Raw genomic sequence first — 18,091 nt, 5'->3', positions numbered from 1 at the left:
CTCACTGTTAAACTACTGTGAAGATGTTATACCTGTACTCTCTTAGTGAAGCTCAGAAGTAGTGCATGTTATGAATCAGACGCAGAACATCTAAATATATCTATATAATCTATAACTATGGTTCCCTTTGTAGAGTAGTCATGTTAAAATCAACTGTGTGGCATCAAACTAAAAAAAAAAAAATAAAGTGCCTTTCTCTTTCTCTGTTTTCCCACAATTTGGTTTTAATGGAATCTTTTTTTTTTTTTTAATCTTTAACTTGATTTGAGGGTTTAGCGACGTGAGGTGGGACGACGGGGCCCTCGGACGTGTCGCGCTGCGGCTGAATGGAGAACAACAGTCAGGCGATAATACCCTGCACGTGTCGGGAGTCGGGATGAGCTTCCGCGCACCGTTTTGCTCCGCGATCTGACAGAACTGAAGAGCAGGCATGAGGGCGGCACGCGCCACCGGACGACGTACGGACCATTGTGCAATAATAAGGCAAATACATGAAGGTTGGGTCTAGCAGGCGTTTCCATGGAGGCTGATTTCACTGCAAGAGACCCTGTAGTAGATACAGTATGTGCTTGTTTGTGTGTGTGTGTGTGTGTGTGTGTGTGGGGGGGGGGGGGGGCCCTCAGCGTTTCGGTACACAGAGACACTCGTCAGACTCGTGTGGTCGGCCAAGTGGAGGCAGCCCCGGGCCCCGTCTCCATCTGCGAGTTAACCCCGCCGGCCGGCCGGCCGGACGCTCCGAGGTGAGGTCGAAGCTCGCCGGGCGCCATGAGGCCTCGGAACCGTGTGAAATGTGTTCTTGAAAATAAGGAGTTGATCAAGTTGACAAAATACAAATATTCTAGTATACAACAGATGTACAAGAATAAAGCATTTGCTCGTGTCACAAATGCCGCCTGTCCACTGGATCATTTTAAATTTCTTTAAATTAAAATAAAAACAAAAAAAAAACAAACACTTGAAGTGGACGACACTCTCCGAGTTTGCCAACAGATTATTTTACAGCGCCAAGTCTCTGAAATAGTTTCTTCCCTTTGGAGAGCAGTCCCTTTGTCTGTTTGGAGGAGTACATGTCCGTGGGGGAGCCGGGGACGGGGACGAGTGGACGCGCTGTGGGAGAGGCGGCTCTTCTGGGCGGACCCGATTTGTCCAGGGGAACCTAATGGGAGACCCGTAAGGGACAGTTTGAGGGTGTTAAAAAGCCTGCCGTCCCCTACCGCTCCCTCTCTCTGTCTCTGCAGGGCCACCATGGCTGCCCTCCCCCCTCCCCCCTCTCTGCGTTTGCTTCACTGCTACCAATAAACTACCACAACACACAGGTTTAAGCATGACACTGACTAAACTTCCACATCGGTGTGAGGTGACGGCATTTCCCAACAATCACTACCAAAGGCCAAGCAGAGCCTCTCACAGAAACAGATACAGTTTGCGGGACGGATTCATGTCACATTCACTCGGCTTCCTCTTTTAATATAGAAATAGATATTTACTGATACAACTGGGTTACAGAGAAACTACTAGTCACAATTCCTTTTCTGTAATCATGAGCTAAAAGGCTCCTGTAAATTGCACTTTGGGAAGACAGATTGAATTTGGGTGTGATTCCTTTTTTTTTTTTTTTTTTTTTTTTTTTAATGTAAACAGGATGTTTTAATATAATTCACGCGGGAGAGGCGCAAAGCAAGACTTACTTTTTATCCTCTTTGAAATCAAAGGGAAAAAAAAAAAAATGTTCTGTGTGGGGATTTGTTGCCTCACGCTGGCTGGTGTCGGTAACCAAATATTGCTGAGTGACAGACGATAATCGTAGCTGCTTCAAATCGGTGACTATTAATAATTCAGGACAGTTTTCATTCAAACAGATTCTCTGATTGAGCTCTGACTGCTTCGCTGTGTTGTGTTGTAGCTCCTTTACATATTAGAAAAAGCTAATTAGGGGCCTGAAAAAAAAAACAGGGAGAATGTTTTCATTTTACCGTTTGAGAGTAAAACCTGAATGTGGATGAGGAAGACCAAATTTGAAGACTGAAGTCAGAATAATTTTTTTCTCGACAATATAGTGAATATCGGTTATATGAAAAGGTAATTTAGTCAATGAAAACATGAATAGGTTAAAAAAGTGAGATTGAAATTAGAAAAATGAGTTAAACTTTTAATTGAGAAATGATTAAAACCTAAAATTTGGATTTTCTTTCAGTTTAAACAATTTTTAATTACATTTCAAATGACTAGAGTGGTTGACTTAAAAGGGGGCATCAAGAATAAGATAGGAAGAAAATGTTGCTTTTATTCTCAAACAGCAAAAAGAAAATCAAAATCTGCAAAATTATTTTTCCAAAATGTGTGCTGAATAGATTCCTAAAAAAAAAACTACTCAAACTGGAACTTATAAAATCTTCAAAAGCTGTAATTTGAATTTTTTTTCTTTTTTTTTTTTTGCATAGAAGTTGTGTTTCCTCTTCACTTTTCTCGGTCAGTAATCAAAAGCAATTGTGCAACAACGGCCTTTTAGCTTGTCATGAGTTACAGCAGGAGACTTATTGCAGGAGACGCACAGTATCATGTACAACACTCAGAGAAACAACTGAAGATACCATACTTCTTGTCTAATGCATTGGCTAGGGGCCACTACGTCCTACCGACAACAGCAGAGAGAGATTTGGGTGAAAACAGAGAGGAACGTCATACAGAGCATCGGAGTTGCATACCAGAAACTAAGGGGACCCATGTCATCTGCATTAGACGAGGGGGGCGTAATCTTGGTATCCTCAGTTGCTCACTTACGTGACGGAAACAGAGCCTTTAAGGTGTGAAATGAACACTCTTCTTCTGTTTTGCCAAGCGGGTGAGGAAAAGAAATAAAAAACAAAAAAACAAAAAAATATATATATGGTGATGGCATTTCAACAGTTTGACAATGGCAAATTATAAACAGGAGGAAAGGAAACATCTGGTGACACCTAGAAATATTTCAACAGTTGCATTATTTGTTTAAACACAAAAATAACATCACATATTTACATTTAGGAAAGAATTATTTCTGAAATTATTCTCTGCAACATAGGCTAGGTCGACCTTTTTGCGTGCTACTTTACAAGAAAGCAAATTTACAAAACAAGGCGTTCGGGAGCGGATACAAAAGTTGTACTACACTAGACTTATTCTTTATATAAAATGTTCAAGAATTCATGCATCTGGACTATTATACCATGCTGAGCTACAGACTACAGAGTTCATCTTCTTTCAGTACAACAAAACTATTTACTCTATTAGAAATGAATCCAGATCAAACACAGAATATATTCATAAAGCATCTGTTCCAATGCTGAATATGCATGTGCAAAAAAGTGTTAACTGCTGTTTTTCGGGACATGACAGAAGTTAAAAAGTCACAGGAGCTTCTCCGTTTTACTCTCATTGAGAATGCTTTATGAATACAATATATCCATGTATTATTATACAATGCAACCCCCCCCCCTTCACAGCAGTAAACATGAAAAATAAAAGTACCTCTGTCAAGTATTAGTCTTAAAGTTCTTTTTTTTTTCTTTTCATAAATCTTAGACATCTATTTATTTACAGGGTAATCCTCTAGAATCAGAAACATCCCATTGTTCAATGAGACACACACGCACAGACACAAGAACTGAAGGAGATAGAGGGAACTGAAAAGAGTAAATGGATGACAGAGGGCTAGTACTGCGAAGGAGCATGTACCCTTTTGGTCTTTATCCGTGCTGGAGTGTCCTGGGGGTATCGAGATGGTGAGTCAGTGAGAAAAACCTCTACGTCGTCAGGCACTTCTTCTAGAAAGTTGGAAGGAACGAGTCCCTTGTGTCCGTTGAGCTCGCCCTGCGGAGGACGAAACAGAGTGATCGTTCCACAGAAACTTTAGCTTCAGCGTTCCAATATGGAGCTGGGATGATTTTAAAGACATGGGGTGAATATTCTGCGGTAGTACTGTAAAGATGCAGGATGTGTGGAGTTAAAGATTTTCACAGAGTGCCTCTCTTGCTGTTTCAGAGTCCAATACTCACATAGTAAAATCCATCTTCGTCGATTTCACCAAAAACCGTGATCACATCACCGGCACAGAAAGTCAGTTCGGCCTGCCAGAGGAGAAGAAAACCTTCAGCCGTGATTTCACTCACTTAAAAGGCGGTTAAAGCTTCCAGAACATCAAGTCTAGAGCGGTTTTAATGACTTTTGAAATGTTGTTCCTCCTGCTCCAAATCAACGTGATGCATCTCGAACGTGAGTGTCAACTCAGTCTCGGCAGGCGGACTGTTGCAACTGTCGATGCATCAAGATGAAGACAGGATTTCAACACGCGTCTCTGCCGTGGGAGTCCGGAGGACACACCAAGCAAACATTACGGAGGAGAGAGGGTGACACAGAGAGACCAGACCGCGGAGGGGAGACGCCGGCTCGGGGGGGGGGCGCCGTTCTCATGGGCCGCCGTCCGGAGCCCGCCTCCTCCCTTGCACTCCAACAGACGGGGGGGGAGGAAACACACACAGACCAGACGGTAGCACACCCTCCTCGCCCTCACTCACCTCCTCATTCAGCCTGTGGCCTTCATACTGTGTCGGTGGCAGTGCCAATAGAAAGGTGAGAGTAAGTGAAACCAGGGGGGGGGGGGAAGGGCCCAAAAAAAAGAAAAAAAAAAAGAAAAAAAACAGCAGGGAAAGTACTTCAATCCTCTCTCTAGTCTAAACTCCCCTCTGTTCAGCGATAATAAAGCCGCTGTGTCGGTTCAACATGGAGCTAAAGCCAGGAGATGGTTCAGCAGCATGAGGCCGGGCGGCGGAGAGCAGAGGAAAAGCGCGACCTGTGACCTCTCTCCGTGAACATCATCACTGAAACGTCCTTAAAATATTTCAAATACCGGGTCACGTGGTTTTCCTCTGCTTCCCGTCACTTCAGCTTCAACAGACAAACACGTACCGACGACAACGCTAACAAATCTCAAGATGGACTAAAAACATAAACCAACAGGATATTTTTGCATCAGTGTTCGCACAGCCCAACCTGTCCTTCTAATATGTGCTTAGAGGCTAGACTCCTGTGAGAGGATGACAGGACTGAGTGGAGGACGGGAGGAGAGTACCTCGACATCAACGTTGGGAGAGCTCTCCCTCGGGTCGTAGTCGTACAGCGCCACCATCCTCCGCGTCGACATGGGATGCTGACGTCCACTCCGCCTGTTTCGCTCTGCAGAGAGAAAAAAACATAATAGATTATAGAAATTATTAGAATATGAACTGTACTTTAGTAAAATGAGGGAACTTTAGAGGTAGAAAATGTCACCAGAAATAGCAACAAGCTCGCAGTTTAAAGAAAACAGGTAAGGAAAGAGGAAAGTAGTAAAGCTGAAGCAGAGAGTGGACTGGACACGGACCTCTCTTAGACTTTCTGGATCTGCGATTTATTGAGCGGCCATCTTTGAAACGGTCACAGTTCACTACACAGAAGAAGCGTAGTTAAGTGGGAAAAGCAGAAGAAGAGAGACGTGAGTCAGTGAGAGGAGAGCATTAAACTAGCCGGCCGGACACACAAGGAGATAAAAAAAGAGAGGAAAGTGAAGCGAGGAAGAAAATCTGGCCTCCCTCACCGAGCTTCTCCACAGGAGTGTTGAGCGGGAGAAAGCCCTGCTTCAGCAGCTGGTCCATCATCTCATCGTCCTCCGTCTGGATCTCAGAGACCATGTTGCAGGGGATGAGACCCACTCGGTCCCGGATCTCCGCCCTGTAGAAGCCATCCGTGTCTTTATTCCCAAACACCTGAAACAACGAGGAAAGATCAGAAGAAGATGCTCAACGACAAAAAGAAGACACAGTTATTCACGTGGTTATTTTCCATTTAGAGTCAAGCGAGACGCCACACCTTGATGATCTGTCCCTCCTTGAAGGGCAGCTCCTCATCGGCGGCGTCCGGGTTTGGAGACATGGACAGCGGGTCGTAGTCGAACAGAGCCACGAACACCCGGGTCAGCTCCTCCGGCTCCGACTCCTCGTAGTAATCCGGGGACCGCCGTCCGCGCCCGTGCCTGCGCCCGCCGTAGCCGTCTGAAACAGAGAGGAGGCCTCTGCTGCTACTACCAGCCTTATACAGCCACGCTGGCTGCAAGAGGCAACGAGAGCAGAAGACGTCTCTTTGTTAGAGCTGACAGGGGATCGGGCGATGAGATGCACGTGTGAAAAAAGAGCCGGGAATCGATTGCCGTCATTGCTCTTTTAATTCGCGTCGCTCGGAAAAGCGCCGCCTCCGCCGGGTCCGCCGGCTAAAAAGCGAGCGGCGCTTTCACAGCGCTGCTGGTCGTAACACAGTGGGGCTCTTTGTTCACACATCTCCGCTTGCTGGCGTGTTACCAAATATCACAGAGCACAGTACAGCACGGCACAGACAGGGAACACATGTCAAGCAGCTTTTGAGGTGCAAGGGGGGGGGGGGGGGGGATCGAATGACTGTGCACACCAGGAGGACACACGTAACACTGCACTATTGTTCATTGCTGTTTCACGGCCTGATCTCGCAGAGGCTGATCAACATGCATGCTTTTCCCGGGGGGGGGGGGGGGGGGGGGGGGAACACACGACGAGAAGAGCATTCCTACATGTCATGCGTTCAGGCCACATCTGGGAACAATGTGCAGCGGACAGACGGGCAAAGGAGGAGAAAACACATCAAACGCCCCAGGAGTTCCTGGCAAGGCAGATATCAGGGACAGTGAGGGGGGAAGGGATGAACCTGATATCAGCTCCCCATGCTTCTCATGGATCACCATGTTGAATGTTTCAATGGCAGATTGTAAGTCTGAATAATGGCTCAAGGATACTGCAACAACTACTCAATGAGCATCTCTAATATGCCCTTTTTTTTTTCTTTTGAGGATGCAAAATGTACGTCAACAGTGTAGAAACGTGTTTGATTTTGATGGTAGGGTCAATGGATATGCAACCGAGTGACACCAACAAGGCAAGAATGCACAAATTCATCCAGTAATGTGTCTTTCCTTCTCACTGCTCTGTAAACAGGTCATGCAAACTCAAAGGAAACTGGCCCCGTCGGATAAAGGTGGGAGGAGAAGGAAAAGAGGAGGCAGTTAGGGGGGAGGGTGGTCTATGCTGCAGTGGGGTGGAGAGTGGCCCGGGGATGGAGGGTGAGCGGGAAGAGTGGGTGGGGTTGGGGAGTCTTGGGACTGAGGGTGTGGGAGTACAGGGGAAGGGAGGGGTTTTCATTCTCAGGGACAAAAAAGAAGTGGCCAGCGTTGACGTTCCCCGTCAGCTTTTTTTTTTTTTCAGCTAAGCTGCGCTAAACTAAAGAAAAGCAGCTAACTTTCCAGCTGCATGTGTTCAGGAGCAACTCTTAGCCTCATTCCTGCATTTTAAAGGTGAATTGTCATCTTGGAGAGAAGCTGCACCACATACCATATTGATCCTCTGACGACATAGATCGCCATATCCTGCGCCGAGCTACACTGCCATAGTAAACATCCTCCTTGACGGGTGAGAGGTTCCCCTCACTCCCCTCACTGTTACTGTCCATGGTGATCTCTACAGAAGACACCAATCACAACGTTACGGTCAGAGATCCCCGCATTCACACAGTCTGCTCCACCCCATGGCCCATTCCCTCATGCTGAGACAGTAGGATGGTGAGGTTGCCCTGAGGTGGGAGGGGGTGTTACAAGGCAACCAGCTTCACTCTGGAGCCGCTGGGTGTAAAACAGCAATGGTTGCAACTGTTTGCGGTATGGTCAGATCCGGGGATAAACATGTTAGCCCGCAGTGAACGCAGACGTAGGGAGAGTGTCTGAGTTAACGTTCCTGCATGTGAGTATTTGGTGAATCCAGCTCATGAGAATGGGCAGCTAGAAGAAAAGGATCTACGTGGTTGCTAAGCTCTATGGGGAGAAATGTACAGCTCGGCTCATGTGGGGAAGGAGGAGACATGGTATAAACAGCACAAACATCAGTGGCCCTGCGGGTGGAGATCCTGGTGTGGAGACCTCACTAACCAATGGACGGGATGGGTCGTCGCTGAGGAGGGGTGCCGATGTGAACCGGCCTCCTCCCCGAGTGGTCCAGGCGGTCCGCGCTGCCGTGTGACGGTGAGTTCCCAATGATCTTTAGAGTAGAAACACACCAGAGAAGAGGTTAGAGCGACAAACCACACCAAGAGCGAAAACATGTAAACATTTAAAACCATGTTTAAAAAAGGAAAAGAGAAAAAAAAAATCCAACAATCTTGTTAAAACAACTGAAAATCCATAAGAGCAAATGATGTAGCTTCCATTTGTCCTTAGGAAAGCAAAAATAATAGTTAAAAAAAAAAAGAAAGAAAGAAAAGAAACAATAAACCCCAACAAATCAAATCAATCCCTCACACAACAACATGGACGGGGGTTCAGGACGGGTCAGATGTTTAGCTAAAGACCATTTGTTGGGTCGGTTTTGTTCTGTGCATGTCAGCTCCGTGATGAGAAAATGCAGCACATGAAGGCGGAAGTGATGGAAGTGACAGAGAAAAGATGCAAAGGAAGAGCGAATGACTGGATGAAGAACAGAGGCGGCGAGCGAGTGTGATCAAAAATGGTGAAAGATGTAATAATGAAGAGCGAAGCTCCTAAAAGCTTCAGCTCCATTAGAACAATCAAGGTGATCTGCAAAAAAAAAAAAACTTTCAATGAAGAAGCCAAACTTTCAAAGAGAGAAGCTGAAGATGATGTGAATGGATTGAAAGCGAATATCTGTGAAGCAGTGAAAAGTAAGAGATGCTGAAACGGAGTCCCAGTACGAGGCTGCGCGTCACAGCTGCAGTTTCTGGATGGCGAGGCATGGGGAGCAACATATGAAGCTGGCATCTGGTCGAGAGAAGGCACGGGCGAGGGAGGAGGAGACGGGAGCAGACACTGTCCTGCAGACACAGCCTTTCCCCTCCGAGACATGAGAAGTCAAAACTTGAGTAAAATGGCCTTTAGGTAATTGAAAGATTTAAAAAATCCACCTAACAGTCAGAATACAAGCAACGTAATTCACACAAAATAAAACACCAAATCAGACTGAATGAACAGGTGATAAATTGCAAATAATGAGGAAAGGAAATGCCAAATGAAAGGAAAGGGAGTTCTTCATCAACGTACAAACAAAAAGGACAACATTAAGAAAACGGAATGGCTTCAGCTTGCTGATGGAAAGTACAGCAGAAAGTCTGAATCACACACCAGCGGCTGGTCCCGGTTGAGCCTGGACAAAGACTGCGCCCTAGCCTCCCTGTGGGGGCTGTAATAGACCCTGTCCAGCTCGTTCAGCCTGCCCTCGCTCAGGGCCCCTTCCCTGGAGTAGTTTCGTGAGCCGGAGTCCCGGCCGGGCCCGAAGTGCTCCCTGTTCCTAAAGTCACCCGTATGAACCGACTTGGCAGAGGTCAATGGGGCGTCAGAGAACTCCTCCTCCACGCTGCACTGCCGGGTCAGAGTTCTTTTGCGGCCCATGGCCAGCGCCCGCCTCTCCACCGGGCCCTCGCAGTGGATGATGCGCACGGGCCCCCGCATGGGGCTCCCGTGTGCGTAGTACCCTCGGTGGCCTCTTCCCAGGGAGCCTTCTTCCTCGCTGCCGCAGTCCAGGCCGCTGTCGGGACTCTTGGTGTTCTGGCGGTTGGGGCGCCCCAGGCTGCGGTCGTCGGCGCCGTAGCAGTAGCGGCTGTCGGTGAAGCGGGGGGAGGACCGCTGGCGCTGCAGGCGGGAGCTCTTCCCGGGGGCCAGATGGTTGCGGGCGTGAGCGTCCTGGGCGTACATCCTGCGCTGGGTGTGAGGCGTCCCCGGTCGGCCGCCGTCTCCGAAGCTCAGGCGCTGGCCCATGCCGTCCACGCCGTCCGACTCTTCCTCGGCCACCTCGGGGATGCTGTGGAGACGCTTGCTGCGCAGCGACTTCTGCTTCACCACCTCCCTCTGCAGATCCCAGCAGTCCCTCTCCTCGGCTAAGTCCTGACGCTTGTAATACGCCTTCAGTCACGAGCAGGAGGCACAATTTCACAGTTCATTGAAAGTCAGTTCAAGGCAAAATGTTCAGTTTAGAGTTTTGTGACGGGAGGGGGTTTGAATAGTTTTTTTCGAAGGTTTTAGCACAGGCAGGAAACAACACAGTATGTGAATAGAACAAATGGGGGGGAAAGACAAAATAAAGACAGAATTAGTTATTTGTGGCAATGTAGTAAGACATGCAGTCTCATTCCGTGAGGAGGAAATGGCATGCTCTGAACAGGAATCTGTCAAGGCTCTAGGATGGAGCGATAAAAAAAAAAGTGGGCACAGAGGTGGAGCGTGGAAATATTCCGAAGACACACGAGAGACGCTGAGTTAGTGCCACGCGTGGGGGTGAACTCAAAACTGTAGATGAATTTTTTTTAAAAAAAGCAAAACACGAACAAAGTGAAGCTGAGCGAGTGAAAGAATCAGCCATGATGGACACACTGAAACACACGACACACACACACCAACTTCTTCCTGTGTTCACACAAATCACAGCAAACAATAAAACAAATCTAACAATTTACCCCAGATTCTTTCTTTCACAGCATTAATTTATGAATTCAGTGAACTTTATTTTTCCCAAACATTGATGAAGGACGTAAAATGTGCAACACTGACTTACAAATAGATGTCAATGACAAAAAAGAGATAGTGTATTGGTGTATGTAAAACCAGAATACACCAATATATACCCCTGACAAACATCACATTAAGTACACATTCAGCAGGACAGGAGCGGGTTTAACCAGACTAACCAAACTGCAGTATTTATGCCTGACAGCAACACTGCAACAACACAGAGACCCAATCAGCAACCAAAGATTCTCTTTTCAGACTTGGTTTCCTTTGATTTGTCAGAGTGTCTCTACATTCACACATCCTCAGTGACAAACCAAATGAGGACAGAATCATGTAGCAACAATGTCGACATTAAAGATAAAATCAAACGCCGGGACATGACAGACACAACCAAAACGTGAATATTTCCATTTAAGTACTCACTTAAATGAGATTCCCATATGCACTTGATATGCCATGACCCTTTGATACAGTACAGTATGTTATCATCATTGTTATTTGCACGTCATCTTCTGGCTAACATTTGACCGTGGCATTTTAACGCTACTCGAGGGAAATGTAACACGGCATCAAAATGCAATGCAAACCAACATTCTGCTCTCAGTCTACGCCTTTAACTTCTCACATGCAAACTTGTGAGGCTGTGCGTTCGCAGCCATGTCGTGAGCTCAGCCTGGGATGTTCAAGCAGTGGTGGAGGAGCAGGCCGGGGTGGAGAGGCTGCTTGGGAGTGTCTGGGTGTTGCGTTTGTGAGTGTTCAGCAGGTTGATGTCCCCCCCCTCGCTCTCCCCGCCCTCCATCCACCCTTCCCACCGACCGGAGGGGTGCCGGGTGTGTACCTTCAGAGTGTTGTGAGAGTTGATGCTGCGCCTGCGGCCCTCCTCCAGCTGCATCTCTGAGTAAAGGTCCTCCTCGTCCTCCTCCATGATGTCGGACAGGTCGGAGCCCCGGCTGCTCTCGGTGTGGTACTCCTCGCTGTGGCTGTAGTGGTGGTGATGGTGCTGGGAGAGACAGCGGACAGCGAGGTGCACGGAAGCTCAACAACCAGTAACCAGTAGCTTTAAAGCAAATACAACTGGACGGTTGTTGATCCAGGCGCGTTGTCAAGATATTGTTTAACACTTTCTCATTTTGTAAAATTCATACCTACAGAAGTCCACATCAACGTGATCTAAATCATTTAGTCTGAGTCTTGTACAACAGCAGGTGACTGATTTCACATCCAGCAAAGAGACATGTTCATGCGCTGGCAGGCTGAGAGCCGGTCCTGCTTTCTCTCAAGTACCTGTCTGCCCAGTTCTGAGCCTCTGAGAAATTCATCCACCGAGGCTCCTTTCCTCCTCGCGTGAGGCGAATCGTATCCGTCCTCCTCTTCGTCAGAGTTGAGTGGATGCAAGGCGTTACCTCGCTCACTAAAGATGTTCCTTTTCTCAACCTGGTAAAGAGATAAAAAGTTGGTTTTTTTTTAAAAGACAAATATAAAAATAACTCAAAATTGAATTGAACCCAGCATCGTCACGTACCCGATTGCCCTCGGCAAACACTCTCTGGGCAGCTTCCCTGGCCATGGCCTTGGCGATGGTGTTGGGGATGGGGACTCCCTGAGGCTGCGGCAGGATCCTCTGAGGAGAGGGCGATCGCCGTGGCGGGAAGTGCGGCGGCTCCAGGGTGGACCCGCGCATGGGGGGCAGCGGAGAGGGCGATCGCTCCCAGGGCTGGGCCGGCCGCAGACCCACCTCATGCTCTTTGGTATCTGGCTCTCTGGCACTTACTAATGGTTTGGACTTGGGCATGGGGTGGCGCTGGAAATGAGGCTGGGGGTGGGCGGGGGGAGGGGGGGCAGGGGGCGGGTGGCGGACGGGCTGCGAGTGCGGCTGTGCGTGGGGCAGCGTGTGGGGCTGGGCTCGGGGCAGAGGCTGCATGTGGGGCTGCGGATGGTTGGGCGGGTACGTGGACGGGTACGGTGGGTGGGTTTGGGAGTGCACCGCGTGGGGCGGGGGGTGCTGCATTGCGAGCGGGGGCGCTGTAGTTCTGCGGGAGAGGTGTGGAGAGCCCAGAAGGTTGTGCGGGATGACGGCCACGGGCGAGTCCTGGGACTCTCCTTGTGTCGACAACGTCCTTACTATGACTTCCCTGGCCTCCAGACACTGAATCCTGTTCAGCTCCACCGTCACATAGTCCGCTGTGGGGTACAAGACCTCTGCTATCTGCAGTCACAAAACAAAGCAAGAGGGTCTCACCAAGAGGGCAACATAGAACATCATCTCTGCCTGTATGCATGCATACAGAGCAATAATATGGAGCATTCTGAGGTGATAATCTGAGATTTTAAAGAAACACCTGTTTTTCTAAACACTGAAAATCACCTCTAAGCTTTTGTGACACACAGATATGAAGTCTTGCAGCTGTAAAACACTGAATACTTAAATGAAATCTGTTAGAGAATGATCAAACCTTTGTCTGAACCTACAAATACATTGATTTAACCATATCCTTGCCAATCTGTGTTCCACTGCTCATCCCCAGGCTGGATATCAGTATTTAATCATTCCTCCAGAAGATGGCAACAGAGCACTGTTCACAGTAGAAACCACGGAGGACGGAGGAGGCTGCCGCCCCTCCACACAGCTGCACCCTCAACAAATCACAAAACCTGTTCAGACTTTGACACCTTTTGCCCCTTTGTGCAGACGGCGTAGCCGATCACGCTGGCCCCATTGGAGGTCCCTGAAGGCGTCAGGGGCGGCGGCTTCCACCTGACCTGGAGGACACCCGGCGTCTGACCACACTGGACCTGCACTTCCTGGGGAGGGAGCGGGGGTCCTGGGGGAGACAACACACACTGGGTAAGGAGAGAGAAGACGATTTCACACCACATTTCCTATTATTTAATCAAACTGGGTGTTCTACCTTGGTATTTTGGGCCTTAATACCTCAATTCAGAGAAGTTGACAACATACAACATGATGGGAGTATGATATTTTACTACTTTTTTGTAGATTTAAGACTGTAATATCACTTCATCGTATCAGCATTAAATAATCTAATATACATTAATGGTACTAAATTCTAAGTGGCTCTTAGTGTACTTTTTATTTGCTAAAAGTAAATTATATCTGGTATTACGCAGCAATTCAAATACATTCATTTGCATTCTGCTTGTCAGTGTTCTTGTTTTATTTACACCCGTCTCTGTGCAGGTTCATGTTTTGCATCTGAAGGCTCATTCATATGCGAATCGGGCGCAGGTGTTCCATTGGCTGCAAAAGCTCAGTTTGCTAACATTCAGCTACGAGTGTATGTACAGCAATATCCTGTTGCCAGATCCCTGCTGACAATTTTCTATGGAGCATCAGAAAAAAATAAGGAAAAAAAAAAAAAAAAAACCTCGCCGTATGCGATTTTCACAATCTGTCATCGCTTCCTGCATACTAAACAACATACCCATCTGTGCAGGGCTGCTGCTCACCTGCAAGTCACAGCGAGCAGGCCCGAGCAGAGCAGATGCAGTCAGCAGTATCTGCACGCCACAACCGCGCAGTCGTCCGAGCGTCCGAGAATCAGTGAAATCTTAATCACGTTTCTTCACGGACTGTCAGAAGACAACAACGTTTGGCCAGGAAAAAAAAAAAAAAAAAAAAAAAAGCAGCAATAGCTGTTTGGGGGATTTAATTTCCTCTTTTCATTTCTAAACTGCCTCCGTTACAAAGAGCCCTGCTGAGAAATAAAACAAGTGTATAAATGAATATTTTGGAGGAGCTACTTTCATTAATATTGCACTCAAACAGGGGTTGTTGATACCTCGGTGATGTGACGGCTGCGCTGCGTGACTAAAAGTAATAAAAACGATTCGCTGGGGACTAATGAAGTAACTTGTTTGAGGAGCACATGCTGGGTGCGAAGGCCCGATATAGCACTTCCAGACACTGTCATTCTTATTGACAACAGTCGTCTGCCGCCAATACTGAGACTATTTCAGATGTCTCTAATTAACATGTTCAATAGATAGATCATTTAATGAACTCTCAGCATGTGGCCACATCAGCTGCCAGCAGAAAATGTCAGTTCAAACGTCAGCGCTTTTTTTTTTCCCCCCTCCCATCTTATCTCTTTCCTCTTTCACTGCTGTTTCATGTCGTGTTTGCTTCTAATTTCCCCAATATACTAGCTTCATTATAAAAGTTTTCTTCTATTCCACAGCTTAACGATGTGGAAATAGAGACGACTTAATCACAAAAATCATGCAAAAATCACATGTTGCCATATCTGGACCCAGCCTGACCCAGTTACATACATTTACACATTTAAAACTATTGCTCTAACATGAAATATCTGGATGAAAAATCACTCCAATCGCATTCTCACTAAAAAAATTCTTGTGGCAAGACACCCACCCTCCGAGATCCCAGCTCGCTCTGGCAACAGTGGAGCAACAACGAGCCTTCAGGGAGACAGAAATCCCACAGATCTATGCTTACTATTTACACTAATTTGGCTGCAAGAGATTCTTTCTCTTTTCTCTGTGCTTTACAGCAGATTCTTCTCGAATATTTTCTTACAGCAATCTTCTTTTCTTAGCATGTATGTTTGTTACGGCAGCAGCTCGTGCACAGATCCTGAGGGGCAGTCGAAGACCGGCTGTGGAGAAATGAAAAGGACCAAGATGTTCGTCATGTCTGTAAATGTGAAGGGCGAGAAGCGTGCGGCTGAGTAAATAGAGTGGTGTGTTGGATGCAAATTATAAGCTTTCATTGAGAAATAAATGGTTTTGAAGAGAGATCACACCAGAGGAAACAGCGAATGTTTCCACTTTTTTACTTAAAGCTTACGAGATAACCATTTTAGAAACATTAACAAATCCAAGATTGAGTTTGGCTGCTTCTGCCACAACAGGCAACTGTCCGTCAATCCATCCATTTAATTCATGATACGAGGTGGAGCTGATCACCACTAATGTTGGATAAAGGCAGAGGACACTCTGGACAGATTGCGTGAACAAACAGGTAAACTCAAACTCATGTTTTTGGACCGTGTGAGTAAATGGATAAAACCCACGCATGCACAATGAAACACGTCATGCTGCCCTGCAGCCCTGGTGCAGTTCTGACAAATGCCCAATGCAAAACAAAAAACAAGAAAAAAAGTTAAAAAAAAAAGACCTAAAGAGAAGTATATATCACACCTAACCTTGCTCAGTGGTGAAATAAGATTGCGACTGAACAGCAGTGGTTCTGTTTCTGCCTCAGATTCAACTCAACCACTCTGCTGCTCTCAGGTCATCCAAAACATCACACAGCTCTGCTGAAAAATAACATTTACTGATGGCCCCACTATAAGCTACTGGATTTTGGGGCTTAAATACAGCAGAGAACTTCATGATGCTGTACTTCGGTCAGACACGCTGGGATAAACCAACCGGAGTGATGCTGTTATCCCTGGAGCCATCGTCAAGAAATGTACCACCGTGTTTCGCTATAGCCGTGAAACAAGCCTCTGTGTTTTTGTGGTTTTTAAAAAAAAATAGAAAAATAAAAATGATTGAGCCAACGGTGTAAAATTTTGAAGGCTGACCTGCAGGCTGTGTGCAGAACTCCACGGAGATTTCCCTCTTCTCTCTCTGATCCATTGGAAGCTGCCAAGGCACCTGATGGGGCTGCGCGATTACCTTCACCTTGTAAACTGTCATGGACTTCAAGTTGAAGAACTTGTACTTGTAACCTCCAGCCTTGACCATGTCGTACTCGGCCCCGTTGAGGAAGATGGTGTGGCTGTAGTTGCTGTTGCTGGGCATCCAGGAGAGCTCGGCGGAAGCCTGCGTGATGCTGTCCACCCGCAGGTAGTACGGTGCCACCACCACGTCTTTCCCCACCAGCAGGGTGCAGCGCAGCTCGTCCGACGGGCCCCGGTCCGTGATGCTCTGCACCGAGATGCGGTACGTGTTCGTGGCCAAATTGAGCTTTTCAATGAGAGACTTTGTCCTGCCCCCGTAGGGGACGCTCATGCGGACCTCCTTATCCACCAAGACATTGTAGCCACTGATGGAGCCCCAGCCAGGCGGGACCACGGGGGGATCCCAGCCGATAATCACACTCTTGGCCAGCTGTTTGATCAGGTTGATGCGGCGGGGATAAGGCACAATGTCTTCACCAACTTCATCGATGTTGACGTCCAGGGTTCCCGTCCCGTTGCTGGAGGAGCCCAGGAGGTCCATGCCGAAGCTGCTGGTGCGTAGACAGTCTAGTTTACCGTCAGACAGCAGGCTGCTGATGCCCGTGCCCGTTCCTGTGCTGACGCCCAGCCTCTGAGACCCCAAGCTGCTGTGGTTGAGGTAGCTCGGGTCTTTGGCCACCGTGTCCCTGTGGTGGGCAGAAGACGTTTCCTCATCTTGGACAAAATCCACAAAGTTGGACGGGACGAGACCCCGCTGTCCGTCAAGCAGCTCCCCTGAGGAAGACAGAAGGATCATTGGTACGACGGAGATGCTGTGAAGTTAAAAAACGGGATTAAAGGGTGAAAAGAAAAGGACAGACCTTCGTAAAAACCATCCTCATCCATCGTTCCGTAAACATACAGGTACTTCCCTGCCACCAGAGGGAGCTCTGCTTCTGGATGCTCATTAGGTCCATCATAAGGGTTGTAACTACAGTGAAAAACATGAATGAGTTCAAAGGAACAATCGTTTTACAATCAGCCTGCAGGTGGATTAGCGTTGACTCAATTCCTGCATGTTTGATCCGTCGATCAAAGAAAGCTGATCTGCTGAGTGCAGTTTTAAAAACACAAAGGTTTTGTTTCTCTGGTGTTTTCTTTAATTCAACTTTTCACAAATACGAGCCAGCTTAGGGCAGTGTGGGTTGAAAGCTCTGGCCCCATTTCATATATCTGTGTGCTGAGGATTCCAATTATTTTTTGTGCTGACAGGTAATTTTCTATAGAGACAGAAACACTGAATCATCTTTAGGACCGCGGCCTAAAGCTCTGAGAGAAAGCAAATAATCCCCACAAGATTTTGTTCATGACTCGTCTACATAGAGCAGACTGTCCGGTATTTTTGACCCCCTTTCCTTTGAATTGTCACACAATTTCCTGCACTGTGTGACTTTGTTGTTTGGCATTTCTCTAAATCAAAAATAATATAGTGATTCAACCATCTACATTTCTAAACTTGAGGTTCTGCAATCAGTTTGAAAACAGTGACATTCAAATTGCACTGAAACATGGCACAGAATAATAATAATAATAATAATAATAATAATAATAATAATAATAATAATAATAATAATAATAAAAAACCCATCCAAATGTACCTGTATCGAGCGATACAGAGACGAACCTTCCCTGTGAACCGTGGTTTGGACCTGGTAGTTGATCTGAGCTCTTTGTCCATCTAGGCAGGGAAAATGTGCACAAACATCAAAATGAAAATGAAATTCAATCCTAGAAAATAATCATCAAAAATGTCTAAAGGACATACATACATGGATTT

The 18,091-nt window shown here is 47.0% G+C and overlaps 1 protein-coding gene across 4 annotated transcripts in view; it reads right to left on the bottom strand.

Annotated features, from left to right (window-relative positions):
* Nucleotides 1-944: 944 nt before the first annotated feature.
* The window catches only part of rimbp2b (RIMS binding protein 2b), a 79,074-nt gene continuing 61,927 nt past the window's right edge, over nucleotides 945-18,091 (bottom strand). For all 4 annotated transcript variants that reach the window (XM_030103890.1, XM_030103893.1, XM_030103891.1 and 1 more), the window contains 18 exons: nucleotides 17,913-17,992; nucleotides 17,136-17,245; nucleotides 16,177-17,049; nucleotides 13,277-13,428; nucleotides 12,129-12,812; nucleotides 11,891-12,040; nucleotides 11,445-11,606; nucleotides 9,224-10,000; nucleotides 8,018-8,126; nucleotides 7,428-7,553; nucleotides 5,884-6,065; nucleotides 5,612-5,780; nucleotides 5,399-5,461; nucleotides 5,108-5,211; nucleotides 4,554-4,580; nucleotides 4,035-4,106; nucleotides 3,715-3,849; nucleotides 945-1,156 (listed from right to left, as the gene is read on the bottom strand). In XM_030103890.1, coding sequence (XP_029959750.1) covers nucleotides 992-1,156; nucleotides 3,715-3,849; nucleotides 4,035-4,106; nucleotides 4,554-4,580; nucleotides 5,108-5,211; nucleotides 5,399-5,461; nucleotides 5,612-5,780; nucleotides 5,884-6,065; nucleotides 7,428-7,553; nucleotides 8,018-8,126; nucleotides 9,224-10,000; nucleotides 11,445-11,606; nucleotides 11,891-12,040; nucleotides 12,129-12,812; nucleotides 13,277-13,428; nucleotides 16,177-17,049; nucleotides 17,136-17,245; nucleotides 17,913-17,992 — 4,140 coding nt within the window. In that variant the 3' untranslated portion in view covers nucleotides 945-991. The remainder of the gene's footprint in view (nucleotides 1,157-3,714; nucleotides 3,850-4,034; nucleotides 4,107-4,553; nucleotides 4,581-5,107; nucleotides 5,212-5,398; nucleotides 5,462-5,611; nucleotides 5,781-5,883; nucleotides 6,066-7,427; nucleotides 7,554-8,017; nucleotides 8,127-9,223; nucleotides 10,001-11,444; nucleotides 11,607-11,890; nucleotides 12,041-12,128; nucleotides 12,813-13,276; nucleotides 13,429-16,176; nucleotides 17,050-17,135; nucleotides 17,246-17,912; nucleotides 17,993-18,091) is intronic.

Source organism: Salarias fasciatus, chromosome 12 (assembly GCF_902148845.1).
Source record: "Salarias fasciatus chromosome 12, fSalaFa1.1, whole genome shotgun sequence".
NCBI lineage: Eukaryota > Metazoa > Chordata > Actinopteri > Blenniiformes > Blenniidae > Salarias > Salarias fasciatus.
The sequence above is the reverse complement of the archived record's forward strand: the minus strand, read 5'-3'. Positions and strand labels throughout refer to the sequence as shown.